This window comes from Pseudorca crassidens, chromosome 3 (assembly GCF_039906515.1).
Source record: "Pseudorca crassidens isolate mPseCra1 chromosome 3, mPseCra1.hap1, whole genome shotgun sequence".
NCBI classification, from domain to species: Eukaryota; Metazoa; Chordata; class Mammalia; order Artiodactyla; family Delphinidae; genus Pseudorca; species Pseudorca crassidens.
This window is the reverse complement of record NC_090298.1, coordinates 22,513,132-22,528,515: the sequence shown is the minus strand read 5'-3', so window position 1 is coordinate 22,528,515 and position 15,384 is coordinate 22,513,132. Positions and strand designations below refer to the sequence as shown.

At 32.9% G+C, this 15,384-nt stretch overlaps 1 protein-coding gene across 1 annotated transcript in view; it reads left to right on the top strand.

The window, feature by feature from the left end:
* Nucleotides 1-9,793, top strand: part of CDH9 (cadherin 9) — a 123,245-nt gene extending 113,452 nt beyond the window's left edge. The window contains exons 10-12 of the mRNA XM_067730436.1: nucleotides 3,868-3,985; nucleotides 4,068-4,319; nucleotides 8,378-9,793. Coding sequence (XP_067586537.1) covers nucleotides 3,868-3,985; nucleotides 4,068-4,319; nucleotides 8,378-8,865 — 858 coding nt within the window. The 3' untranslated portion in view covers nucleotides 8,866-9,793. The remainder of the gene's footprint in view (nucleotides 1-3,867; nucleotides 3,986-4,067; nucleotides 4,320-8,377) is intronic.
* The last annotated feature ends 5,591 nt before the right edge of the window (nucleotides 9,794-15,384 follow it).

The following is a 15,384-nucleotide window of genomic DNA, read 5'->3' as shown; positions in this document are numbered from 1 at the left end:
TGAGACAAGTTATATTTTGTTTCTGATTTTTTGACTTTAATATTAGTGAGATAAAAAAGAGTGTACAAGAGTTAAAAAGTCCTCATATAAAGTAATATTTCAGGTATCTCTAAAGTAATTTTAAGAAAATGCAGAATATGTTCATTTTTTACACTACTACAGTATTTTACAAATATAAATACTGTATTTTACAAATATAAACTACATAAATGTTATTGAAAGAAATTTTAACAAGTTATTTAGATATTTCCTTGAGGAAAAAGTAGGTAGATGGTAAGAATCATATATAATTCTATCATGTTCTTTTAATATAGAAAATAAAGTGAAATATAGTCTTTCTTCTATTCCAGTAGAGATTATAATGAACTGAATATTTCTGCCCCCTCAGAATTCATATGTTGAAGCCCTATCCCCCAGTGTGGCTGTATCATCTGAAGATGGGGGTCTATAAGGAAGGAATTAAGGTTAAATGAGGTCATAAAGTGGGGCTCTGATCTGACAGTATTAGTGTCCGTTAAAGAAGAGACACCAGAGAGATCACCCTCTATTGTCATACACACGATCAAAGGAAAGGCTATGTGAAGATGTAGCAAGAAGGAAGCTGTCTGAAAGCCAGGAAGAGACCTCTCACTAGAAGCCCACTATGCTGATACACTGATCTCGGTCTTCCAACCTCCAGAATTGTGAGAAAATAAATTTCTGCTATTTAAGCCATTCAGTATATGGTGTTTTGTTATGGCAGCTCAAGCAGACTAAGAAAGAGGTACATACCACATTCCACTTACATACACAGAAATACAAATGAAGTTTTTATTTTCTTTTCACCAGCAAAGAATCATTACACAGTTATTTGGATTAAAAATTGTTTTCCTGGGCTTCCCTGGTGGCGCAGTGGTTGAGAGTCCGCCTGCCAATGCAGGGGACAAGGATTCCTGCCCCGGTCCGGGAAGATACCGCATGCCGCGGAGCGGCTAGGCCCGTGAGCCATGGCCGCTGAGCCTACGCATCCGGAACCTGTGCTCCGCAACGGGAGAGGCCACAGCAGTGAGAGGCCCGCATACCGCCAAAAAAAAAAAAAAAAAAATTGTTTTCCTTTTTTCACTTTGTAACAAGTAATGGGCATATTCTCAGTTCGATTATTTTTAATTTGCTGCTTACTTTTCAGAGCATAGCTACACATTAGTTAGCTTATTCAAATACCCATTTATTAATGGAAATTTGGTTTACCAACAAAATGTTACTCTAGCAGACAGCACTACAGTGAGCATTATAATACATGTATAGTTGTATACTACCTGGAATCATTTTTCTTTGATGAAATCCTCAAAGAAGAAATAAATTTTATCTATAAATACTCATCAATGCTTCCAAATAGTGCTCACAATATGTTATATACCTAGTAATAACTTCCACCAAATGTGTATAATTGCTCATTTATTGGGCAACACTAAATTTTAAATACTATCTACCAATATGTAAAATCTCATAATTTTTTTTTTTTTTTGGCGGTACGTGGGCTTCTCACTGTTGTGGCCTCTCCCGTTGTGGAGCACAGGCTCCGGACGCGCAGGCCCAGCGGCCATGGCTCACGGGCCCAGCCGCTCCACGGCATGTGGGATCTTCCCGGACCGGGGCACGAACCCGTGTCCCCTGCATCGGCAGACAGACTCTCAACCACTGCGCCACCAGGGAAGCCCTCATTAATAATTTTAACATGAATTCCTCCAAAATTATTGAGGCTAAACATTTTATAGCTATGTTAGTTTCCCAAGGCTACCATGACAAATTTACACAAACTAGATAGCTTGAAACAACAGAAATGTATTCTTTGACACGGTTCTGGAGGCTAGAAGTCCAGAATCAATGTGTCAGCAGGTTCATGCTCTCTCAGAAGGCTTTAGGGGAGGATCCTTCCTTGCCACTTCCTAGCCTCTGTGTTTGCTGGTGATTCTTAGCGTTCCTTGGTTTGTGGACCCAAATTACTCCAATCTCTGTCTCCATTGTTATATGATATTTCTGTATCTCTATTTGTGTCCATATTTCCCTCTTTTTGTGAGAACTCCATTCACTGGATTAGGGTCCACCCTAATTCGGTATGACCTCATCTTAACTTGATTACACCTGCAAAGAGCTTATGCCAAATAAAGTCACAACACAGGTACTGGGGATTAGGTCTTAAACATATAATTTGAAGGCACACAAAGTCAACTGATAATAGCCTGTAGATATTCTTTACTTATTTATCTATTAGCATGCTTTTTTATTGTTTCATGTGAGTTATTTATATATTACAAAATTAATATTTGATAATGATAAAGTATAATTGATATTAACTAATTAAAATTCTTTTAATATATACTACTGCTATTAACATGTCTATGTCATTGTTCATATAATCGGAAAACAATTTTCCTGTTAAATTTAACAAGGTTAAAAATAAAACATAATATAGATGTCAAGCTACTGATATATATTCTCTCTTAAAATATGTTTAAACAATGGCTCATCTAATCATTTCAAGAACTCAGAGTCATACAATGAAAGGATCAATGATGTTTATGATTAAAATATTACTAAATATTTGTTACATTATTGCTATTCTGGAACAGAAGTTTGAGCAAGAATATTAGATCTTATATAAATTTTTCTATGTCATGTGCCAATCTTGTAAGGAGAAAAATCATATCAAGTTTATATTAATAATTATGCACTTTCAGAAGTATTGTATAAAGAAACATAAGGTTACACGTGTCTCTGTCAATAAAATGAACAAAATTATAGTTAATATCAAAGAGGAAAAAGTATTAACTAGTGAGTATGCAGGTTGGTATGGCCATAGAAGATACACAATAACCAAAACAATGGATACATTAAACTACTGTGAAATTCTAATAATTCTTCATCACAGAATGTTAGACTATTATACCTGGAAGTGGTGCCACTATTTGTTTTTGTAGAAGAGAAGTTTGAAAGTAATGGTAATTAAATGACTGTAATTATAAATCACACAGACAGCAGACCCAGGACTGGAAAACAGGCACCCTGATGTGTAGCTCTGTGTTTTATCCACAATAAAATGCTCAATGGAATTTTTCTGCCCAACCTGTCATTTGCTGCTCCATCTTCACACTATGGTACACCTCTGACCTACAGGGAGCACAGCGGAGAGGTGCTATAATTTCTCAAATTCAACAATGATTTTACAAAACTTTAGAAGAATTTATTTGTATATTCTTCTAAATTTTGCAAATACCATTAAAAAGAAGAGCAAACAATTTGAATAAAGTATGCAATATGATTGTAATTATGGTGCCCCACAGCTTTAAAATCTTCTCCTTTCTCATATTATATGGCATATTGCTCATATTCCCAAAACTATATTTATAGTTTCCTTAATCTCCAGGAGTGGTTGTGCTAAGCACTTTTGTTTTTTTAAAAAAAACACCTCTGTTATGTCCTTTGCCTTTGAAACAATCATTATCTCGTGGAGGCAACATATTGGTAACCAATTCATAATAAAATGGGCTGGTAGTATATATTAACAATGTTAAAAGACAAAAGACTGGCGTGATCAAATTTTTCTTTTCTTTTCTTGGATACTATAGTGGCCAGGAATCAGATAATGATCCATAGAGGTGCTCTGCAAACTGATACTTGATGGGCATTTTTCATTCTTCATTAAATAAGTTACATTAGACAGAACTACAAAAAAAATCTTGGCAAAATTTTCTGAAAATGGAATTTTTTGTTTAATTTCAGTATTTAATTTCAGTGATATATTTAAAGCTCAAACACTGATTTAAAATATCTTGTAATAACAAGAGTTGCTTTGTGTGCTCTATTTAATTAATTTTTCTTTGGTTTTAGTTGATTCAGACTGTCAGTGTCATGGACAAAGATGATCCTCCCCGAGGCCACAAATTCTTCTTTGAACCAGTGCCAGAATTTCCCCTCAATCCAAACTTCACCATTGTAGATAATAAAGGTACAGAACATTTTTGAAGACAAATATTATGATACCTTAAGAGGCAAAATTTTAAAACTGGTCTGACTTTTTGTTTTTTCAGATAATACAGCAGGAATCATGACTCGAAAAGATGGGTATAGCCGCAACAAAATGAGCACGTATCTGCTGCCAATTTTAATCTTTGACAATGATTATCCAATCCAAAGCAGCACTGGCACACTCACCATTCGTGTGTGTGCCTGTGATAATCAAGGTAACATGCAGTCCTGCAATGCCGAGGCCTTGGTCCTCTCTGCTGGCCTGAGCACAGGAGCTCTCATCGCTATCCTTCTCTGTGTCGTCATACTACTTGGTAAACTATGCCCCTGAAAGATATGCCCCTGAGATATGCTCATTCAACTCAAGGAATTCTCTCCCTCATTACCCAGTGATTGCACACTGAAAAGCACTCTTCTTTAGAGCTAAAGGCTGAAAATTTTAACTTGTTATTAAAATTGTTCTTCCAATTGAAAAACAATTGAGTTTTTGACTGTGGATAGTTCTAGCTTTAAAGAGACCGAAAACAAGGATATAATAGCTAGTGATATATACGTATATTTTAAAATATGTTTTATATTTATAGTGTTTAGTGTTAACTAAGATCGTCCCATTTCTAAGGACATTTCATTTAATAATTGATTTAATTTTCATATCAACTCTATAAGGTAAATGCTTTTATTCTTCTACAGAAAGGTTAGATAACTTACACAGTCACTCATTCAGAAAGTGTTTTAACTAGCATTAAAACCCAGATTATTCTATTTCAGAATCCACCTTTCTAAGCATTATCCTCAAAACAAAAGACTACTTTACAAATAATATTCCTAACAAATACTAAGTTATGTATATCATAAATGGAATTGGCCAGTGCATTTAACTTGTCACAGTAAGATAAACTTTTTTTTTTCATAAAATTTGTTAAATGTAGGCACAACACACCAAATTAAATTTTAAGCTCATTTCTTAAAATATCACTATGGCATTGTGGTCATACCTACTCCAGCAATATTTTCTAAATAAAGTCATGCTTCCAAGTGCAAATGCTTTCTTTGAGCATGCCCTAACAGGACAATGATTTAATTCAATTAAACAGTTGTTCCACTGTAACACATTCCCCCAAAACTTGTTTCCATCAAATATTCATCCAAAATGAATGCTTAGGGCAGGAGAGCTAGCCAAATTTATGTCCCAATGCTCATATGTGCTGGGTCCTTTTCACTGCAAATCCTCTCAGGCTATCTGGATAAAATCCCTTTGGCCAGATATTCTTGCAGGACTTCAGTGGGGAACTGATGAAAGTGAGGGGAAAACATTTGTCTCAGTTATGATGATCCAACTATTTAGAAAAATATTTTCGTAGGATGGTTTAGAACTTAACACACTACTACCATCAGCAGCAGCAGCAGTCCACATCTCCACCTGCTGCTAGAAAGTTCAACTCCTCCATAAAATATTTTTGTATCCTCATGGAGATTAAATGTTGGCTTACGCTTTTAGCTAAGTGCTACTGATATCATATTGCTTTATTTGCTCAAATAGTTCTACTTTCCTAATTTAGGACAAGATGGAAATATGTATATTTCAAATTTGATTTTTTAATTTCAATATTAATATAACACATACTAACACATAAAGACATGCATGCATACATGAGGGAACATAATCCACCCAAAAAGATAGGTTTAGATATTATAACATTATCCAACTAAATTGGATAATATTTTTCTCTACGCAGAAATCCTAAAAGGCTTCTTTTATTCTGAAAAGTCTGCCATCTTTCTGCCCCAGGGAATATAGAAGGCACACAATTCCTGTATTTTACCTTCTCAATTTATTGCCTAAATGTGGAATGATTTTCTATTATTTTAGTTAAAATGGGTTCTAACTCATAAGGTTTCATTATAGAAGTTCTTTAAGCATCCTTGCTGTTATTTCACGTCTTTATACTAATGGCTGGACATAGTTTCTATATCTCTGAAGTTAGAAGAGTCTGCTTTTTGCAAAATGGTGATATAGCATGGACAATAATATTTTAGACCTATCCTGCTATACAGTTTGAAGAAATGTAATTCATAGTTTATTATCTATGTTACAAGGCAAAGTAGCAGGTTAAAACCTAGGGCAGGGCTTTTTAATCTTTTTGGTTCCTTGGACACCTTTCATAGTGAAGATGAAGCTATGGATCTATTTAGAATAATAATTTATATTTATAAAAATAAGACATGTAACACAAAAGGAAATACATTTATCCAAATTAAACAAAATACATAAAAGCAAAACGTGTTTAATTATTGTCGTATGTGCTTTGTTCTAGAACAAGCCTAATGATTATTTGTAATATATCCTAACTATAATACAATATAAAGTATCTGTGATTTCTATTGGTTTAAAAGTCACACATACTGTTACTATCACTACAGTTTATGCTGATATCCGTAATAGAAAAAAATGTTAAATTCAAGTTATAGTGAAAATATAACTTTCTATATTACAGAATATAGCATTTTTTTCTACTCCTTACCTTAGTCTCTTTGAATTTCGTTCACAAACACCAGATTAAAAACCTCAGTCAAGGGAAAAGAAGCAGATAATTCTGGCCTGACAAAGCAGAAAACCCTCAGAGCAGATTCTGAGGACCATTTGTGAAAGTTCGTAAACATTATATTAGTTAAGAAACCCTTAAAACTATTTGACTATATGGTTGTTCTTCTATGCATAGAGAATTTATAAATTAATTCATTCAGTATTAAACTTAGAAAGAACCCTGTTTTTCTACTGCATGATTCACTAGATTTGTGGATTTCAGGTCTATGTTGGACTTAATTTATGATCATCCTTTAACAGAAGACAGTATAGATATGTCTCATTATTAATGAAAAGTTTTTTAAAATGTCTTCAACATGATTCTGAATATAGCTCGGCACCCAAAGCCTGATCTGCAGAGGTTAGTGAAGATACTTCTAATGAATCTTTTGTTTTCTTATTACCAGTTAGTAAGAGCTGAGGAAAATGTATTGGCCAATATGACAATAGCATTGTATGGGCCTTAAGCGTAGTTACAGAGGCCTCAAGGGCCATGGTGAAGTGCAGTCTCAATGGAAATGAGTTTGTGTAATCTCAAAACAAAGACTGAGAAAATGAATGGTAGGTTTCTGAGGCAACATGTTCTTATTTTTCAGTGAGACTTCAGTAGTACTGACAAAACATTTAACTTCCATAAAGTAAGGAAAACCTGGTTTTTATTTCTCCCCAGAAATGTATAAGTATGCTTTTGGAAAATATTCTTTAATTCTTAACTTTCTTATGTATAAAATTATGTACTTGGTTCATTTTCTATGGAAACGTATTTTGTTGGAAATCATGTGATCTTTCTTATGTTTTAAAATGTAATTTTTAATTTCAAAATATATTTATATTTCAAATGTTCATTGTCAAATACATGCATAATAATTTAAATTCCAGTAGTATAACAAGAAATAAGGAAGTATGTCATATGTGGGGAAGTTCATAGTTAACTTGATAACATAAGCATGTAAATAATAATACAGCATTTATAGGGAGCACAATTAACATTTCAGCCCCAAAGTTTGAATGCAACTATGTATCAAGGAAGTCCTCAGAAATAGGGTAATATCTGTAAGATGAGAAGAAGGTAAGGATGAGTTTGAGTTTTTAATTTTATATTGTAGCTTACAGAGTTATATTTCAGATTTTAAGCAGGCTTTCAAAACCAGGTCAATAAAAGAAATTAACTAAACAGATGTGACATATGGGAATAGATGAGATTAGTAGCATATATATGTGTGTGTGTGTGTGTGTGTACATATGTATGATATATATTCACATAACGTATTATACATATATATACACATGACACATGCATATATGTGAGCAATACTTTGCCTGTATTCCCTTGAGTCCTTAAGATAATATTAAATTGGTACTGAATTTCTCTTGGGATAATAATGATTGTAGCTTTAGAATTTTAGTATTTTGAAACAAACATGCATTGGGGAAGAATGAGGTATTACATACTTATAGTTGGCTAAATGCATTCGCCATAATTGAAGATTTTCAGTGCCAGAGCCCCATAGGAGATTGAGTCTTGAAAGTAAATAAATGGCATTGCAGTATCTGTTTCTTTATCAATATAGTACATCCAGTCACTGGCCCAAATCATCCTGTATTTGTGTAGGATAGTTACTCTTTATATCCAAATGAACTTAACACTTCTTACACCACACCAAGGTCACAAATACAAAAGTGCGCTATATTAATTTAAACCCGAATCATGGAATCTCACAATTTTCTCTCTTTGGTTTTTTCTTCTTGTTGTTGTTGTATTTGTTTTTTTTTTGTTTTTGTTAATAGTTTTAGTTGTGCTGTTTGCTGCATTGAAGAGGCAAAGAAAAAAGGAACCTTTGATAATTTCAAAAGACGATGTCCGGGACAACATTGTGACCTACAATGATGAAGGCGGCGGGGAAGAAGATACCCAAGCTTTTGACATTGGCACATTAAGGAATCCAGAAGCAAGAGAAGATAGTAAATTTAGAAGGGATGTAATGCCTGAAACAATTTTTCAGATAAGGAGGACTGTACCTCTGTGGGAAAATATTGATGTGCAAGATTTTATCCATCGAAGATTAAAAGAAAATGACTCAGACCCAAGTGCACCTCCTTATGATTCACTGGCAACGTACGCCTATGAAGGGAATGATTCCATAGCAGATTCACTCAGTTCTTTGGAATCTCCCACAGTAGATTGTAACCAAGATTATGGTTACCTCAGCGACTGGGGGCCTCGTTTTAAAAAACTTGCTGATATGTATGGGGGTGATGATAGTGACCGAGATTAAGAGTATGGTATGACTTCACGGACATCAGTGGAAGTACTCTCTTTGTTACTAGATGGAGTGGCCTGCATTCTCTTCCTTGGAGGAAAATTTTTTAAAAATCAAAACTACAAACAATACTTAGGTGTTGTCTTAGTAAAAGTTTGCTTAATCAGTAAGTTTCTGTGAATGAACACGAATGACATAGATTTTAAAAAGTAATAATAACCAGTTCACCCTCTTTGACTAACAATCTCTGAAGGAAAGTATATCACATCAATAACCGATAAAAAGTACATAAAAGGCTTTTTGTGCCTTGGCTTAGATATAAGAACTTTATAAATAATGTTTTCTTAACTGACTGACAGTCACCTTTACTATTAAATGAAACTTTGTGCAACTGCTTTGTAAATTAATATGAAAAAATATATCTCTAAAGAAATAGGAATGACTATTACTGCCATATTTATTTAGTTGAAGAATGTCTTTCTGTTAATTCATTCATATTTTTATAAATGTATATTTATATTTTTATATTTTTGTGAAATAAAATAGTATTTATAAAAATAAATTTCACTTTATTTAATTCCTAGAAGCAGTTCTAATCTCACTTATAACATTTTTTAAACATCTTTAAAGGTAAAACATGATTTACTCAGGGGAAAAAGCAGCTAAATTATTGCATGTAATTTGGAAATAGAATGTGGTAGGACTATAGTGAGCTTTGGTACAAGTTGTGATCTTCTCCTGCAACCACCTGAATATGGACAAGTGTTTATTCAATCACTGATGTCTACCCATCAATAAGGATGTGAGACACATTTACAATACAAAAATATTATAAATATACTTGTGAACAATTTTTTTGTACAATTCTTTCCTATGGGATCAACCAGTAAAATTTATTGAGAGTAAATGAACTATGTGTCAGTGATGTGTAGATGAGGAAAAAAATCTAAACCCCTCTTCCTTCATCAATAGTATAGTTTTAGAATGAGAAATGATAGTTCCAACTTTTCTCTTTATGATTAGATAATTGATGAAATATAATTTGGGTAATATTTAAAATGTGCATTAACAAATTAGTGGAGTTTTTTTTTATTGATAATTTTGTTGAGGATGTTGGAAGCCATTGTATTTGAAGAAATCTTGAAAAAACTAGTGACAGGTAGACTGGAGATAAGGAATGTAAAGTTTTATTAATGATTGGGACTGTCCAGAAAACAGAATATGGACAACCTAAGACATAGGAAATAAGAATAGAGAGGGATAATTGTGCATAGTAATCATTTGCAAATTTTGAAAGACTGCAATGTAGAAAACTTGCCCTGGATTAGTCTGGAGAATAAAACCTAAACTGAAAGACAGAAACTTCACAAGGAGATTACATGATATCCATTTTCTATGTCATGAATTATCCTCTTTTTCTCCTGTATTATTGTTCCTTTGAGGAACAAATATCTTGCCCAGGGTAATTTCTAGGTGGAATTTATATAGAAATTTGGCTTTGACTAGTCTGTTAGCAAGCCTTTTAAAATAGCAACGACTTATTAACTTACAAATAGGCACTTATGTATTCTGTTACTATGTTGTAAAATATTTAAAGACCAAGACTATTTCAATAACTTTACCACCAGTAGCTAACACATATTAAAGGTTTAATTTAATGCTAAGAAAACAAAAACATACTGGGTATTTAAAAAATAATCGAAAATTTCTTATCATTGGAATTGCCCAGAAAACAGAAAATTTTTAGTTTTAGTTAAGAAAGTATTAGTTTTTAACCTTAATAAGTAATTAGTTTCTCCATTGCTAGAAATCTTCCTGCATAAATCAGACAAATATTTGAGGAGGATTATATAGAGTGGCTTAAGGTAGTAAGAAAAAATGAGTTAGATGCCTATTAATGCCCCTTATAATCATTTATTCTATAATCACCAGGGGGATAAGCGACAATAAGTAAACACATTCTAAGAAGGCCCATAATTACCATATGAGTAACAACTATTTATAAAAGAAGAGATTATGTCAAATCAGAAATGGGGGAATTGGTAGTTGCATCGCCTGCCTGAGTTCACCATGCCATAAATACTAAGAGCACCACAACAAACCAAGCTTCAGTTGTAGACCTATAATTGCTATGAGAAAATCATATTGATACCAGATAAGGCATATTAAGTTTTTAAGCTCGATTATGAAGAATTGTTAATTTAACTACCATTTATTGGCAATTAAATATTGAATTTAATTTCAGAGTTATTCCTTTCCTTCATCTGGAAATCAATGATGTAGTACTGGAGTGTTCATAAGGGCAGAGTTAACAGATTTCATACTTAATAGGTACAGATTGTTTCTGCCATAAACTGGAGGGTCAGATTTGATCAAATAAATTACCAGATCTGTGTAATACTGATACTTCCCATAATTTTCCAGTAATGCTTGAAATTCCTTCAGTGGAAAAATGTATTTAGGAGTCAGATGAGATTTTATTATTTCCTTACTGGCAAGTAAAAAAATTACCTAACTTCTCCAGAAAAATAGACTTGAAAATATTTACCCTATTGGGTTTGGTTAATTTTATTTCACTAAATGCACACAATACACTCAATAATATTAGTTTCAATCACTTGATTCTCTTTGACTGTGGAGTTGGTAATATCTGAGGAAAATTAATACTTAATGTGTGCTTACTTTTCAAACAAAATAACTTAATTAGCTTTGACTGCTTACACTTGAGATAGAATTAAATTAAAGCCATTTGAGTAACCACTGTTCCAAATATAATTAAAACAATCATTGTTTTATTCTGCATGTTCAATAATTTTCAGAAAATATAATATCTGTCTATATTCATATCTGAATATTTTTCATTGAGAGGAAGCTACCTACATTATTAGAACTTTAACACACAACCTGAATGTTATTACTTTCAATCCTGCTCTCAGACATATGAAATAGATTCCAATGACTTAAAAATCAAACTTAGTAAAGAAAACTAAAGAGCATTAACAACAAAAACAAGCCAACAAATACAACAAAAAAAGTAACAACATCTTACCTTAGCCAGTGGTTGAACTGACCTCAGTTGATTATTCCTTTTATCCTGGCAAAAGCACAAGTGGCTTCCAGGATTCTTCATTCTTCTGTTTTTTCTTTTATTTTACTCAGTTTTCTTTACTGGTTCCTCTTCTTCTTCCTAACTCCGTATTTTGGAGTAATCCAGGCTCTAATCTGTTTTTTTCTCTATTTAAATCCTGGCCCTTGATGATCTTACTTATTCTTTCAGTTACTATACATATCTATATCTGTATCTTGATAATAGATATAGCAATAATTACAGACATAAACTGAAAATTTTGAAATTTAGACCTCCCATCTGTACCCCTTTCTTAAAATCCAAACATATATACAACTATTCTAAATTTCCACTTGCATGTCTAATTAAGTGGGATATGTCCAGATTTTAACTTTTAATTTTCACCCAAAATTTATCCTATTCTCCACCTGTTTTATGTAGGTTGATGACAAATCGATCTTTTACTTGCCCAGGCCAAAAACCTTACAGTCATCCTTCATTCCTCTCATTCATATCCAATATTTTCGAAAATCGTGTTGACTGTACCTTCAAATTTATCTGATATACAATGACTTTTCATCACGTCTCCTGCTACAATCCTGGCCTAAAAGTATTACCTGGATAACTGCAATATGCTTCTAAGTGTTCTTTCTTACTGGCCTTTGCCCCTACCATCTATTTGAACACCAAATACAGAGCGGGTTGCATTTCTTTTTTCTTTTGTTTATTTTAATTAGATAAGGGTGAGCATCTCATTTCTTGACTCAAAACTTATCAACTGTTCTTCAAAATTAGAGTCAGTCCTCCCAAATGATCTACTAGATCTCGATCATATTATCTCTTTGATCTTATTTGCCTCTATATCCTTAACTCATGTCACTTCAGTTATTCTGGCTTTCTTGTTCCTTAAAGATGCTAACATTTTTCCCTTTGAACTGACTGATCACTCTCTTTGGAACAATCTTTCCCCAGATATCCATGAAATTAACTGTGTAACTTTCTGTAAGTCTTGGGTCAGATGCCACTTTCTAGATGAGGACTATATTAAACAATCTAACTTTCTAGATGAGGACTATATTAAACAATCTATTTAAAACTGCAATCCTCCAAACTCATTTCTCTTTTCCACATTTATTTTAAAATAAATATTTTCTCAGCAAATATCACCATCCAACATTATACATAATTTGTTGGTCACCTAATTGTTGTCTGCCCACTTCTACTAGAATTCTTTTTGGTTCTTAAACTGGACCCTGTACACATAGGACAAGGAGAGAAGAGGCAGGCTACTCCAGATTAATATGTGGCAGTTTTAATAACCAAGGAATCTTACATGTGAGACCTGCCTTTGTGGCCTTAAGACAAGTAGATCTCTGCAATCTCCCACCAAAATCTTAAAGGTTTATATAGAAGCCTTACCTGGGTCCAGTCACGTATTCAATCCAGATGGTCTCAACATACCTTACTCTCTCAAGGCTGTGTCTTTAAAACAACTCCTTGGTGTGGGAATGGTGGGCAGAAGGTGCTTCCCAAGGGCGGAGAGTGGGTGTGGAGCCTCCAATTGCCCGGGTCCAGTGTGCAGGTTAACCAGCAGTCACATCCTCTTGATAACTTCCTCCAGCAATGACTGGTACCTCTGGTTGACAATTTTCAGATATTATAATCTTTTCATATGCTATATTAACTAAAATATCCCATGTGTCTAGGTTAGTGCCTCATACCTTGTTGAAAAGCAGCAAATATTTTACAAATGGGGAATGGAATGTGCAATATTTAGATATAATAATTAATTTGGTAAAATATTATGAATACATAGGAGATTAAAAAACAAATGTAAACAAAAATAATTATACTCAAATTTATAAGTGTGCATGCCTTCAATATGATATTGATTATAGCCTAGATTTTAAATCAAAATATTGTTTACTGAATTTTGGTTAATCATCAAGTTACTATTTGAAAAGGCCTTTTCAAAATTACAAAAAAAGCATGAATAATTTTTCCAGTTTTTTTTTTTAAGCTTCACACTGAACTAAAATTACACTCAATGATCTTTGCTTCTCAAAGAATATAGTAGTGAGAGTTACTAGATTTCAGGTCATCAGTTCCAAATGTGAGAATCAAAACAGAAGCCAACACAAAGGAGGAATAAAATAAATATCTTTTGCCTCTGCTGTTTTAATTATTTTTACAATTATCTAATCATTAAACTGTTCTCAGCCCACAATTTTCTAGTACTTGGATAGTAGAGTAAGGGTGAAGGTAACTGACCAAATCTAAGAAAACATTTTCTTACTTAAATATGTTTAAATAAATTTCAGTAATAATATGTGCTTATTTTTAAAGAATATTATTTGATGATAATTTATATGAAATAGAAACACCCATTTAAATCTATACATTCAAAATAGCAATGCACCAACATTATCTGATTTGCAGTCTTTGTTGCTATTGTTTGATGGGATATTGTTAGCTAACTTAGGGTTAATAACATGCATAAAAATCACCATATTATTGTCAGCATTTAAAATTCAAGATATTTTACTTATAAATCATTTCCTCTAGATTTTCTTGAAGAATTTACTAGTGAAATTAAGCATTTTTTTCTTATGTGTATGCGTCACTCAGTTAATTTCACAAATTGCCAATTCATGTCTGGAATAGTTTTCTTTCAGATATTTTTATTTTCTTATTGTTTCTAAACACATAATTATATAATTTTGATAGCAATAATTTTTAAGTGATGTATATTACAAGTATCTTTCACAAATATGTGGCTTGTGTTTTCACTATAATTTATTTCAATATAACCAAAATGATATATGCTATGGTTTATGGTTTCCCTGCTATTTCTGGCTTGGTTTTCTGTGTGTCCTTATTGCTAGTTTAACTCCAAACTCTGTGTCAATTGTCTAAATTTTCTCTCTAGAAATTTAGAAGCCCAAAAATGTAGGAACCAATTTCACTCCTTGAAGAAATCTTTCCTTCAGTCACTAAACCACTCAACTGAGACATTAATTACCCTGTATGCCAACTGTATCCAGGTACCTCCTCCCCTGATCAACCTGGGCTTTCCCTGGATCTCTCCTTCAGAGTTACGTCCTGATTCCCACATGTCATGTCAGCTTGCTTTCCCTGATCCTTCTCCCCATCGCATTGAAAATAATTTGGTCTACATATCTACCTAGTGATGGCACTGCTTATTTGTGTCTAATATTGTAGTCCATTATATTTTTCTTCCAATTTTATTGAGATATAATTGATATATAGCACTATATGAGTTTAACATGTATAGAATAATGATGTGACTTACATACATCATGAAATGATTACCAGAATAAATTTAGTGAACATCTGTCGTCTCATATACAGAATTAAAGAAATAGAAAATTTTTTTTCCTTGTGATGAGGACTCAAAATTTACTCTCTTAACTTTCATGAATAATGTACAGCAGTGTTAATTATAT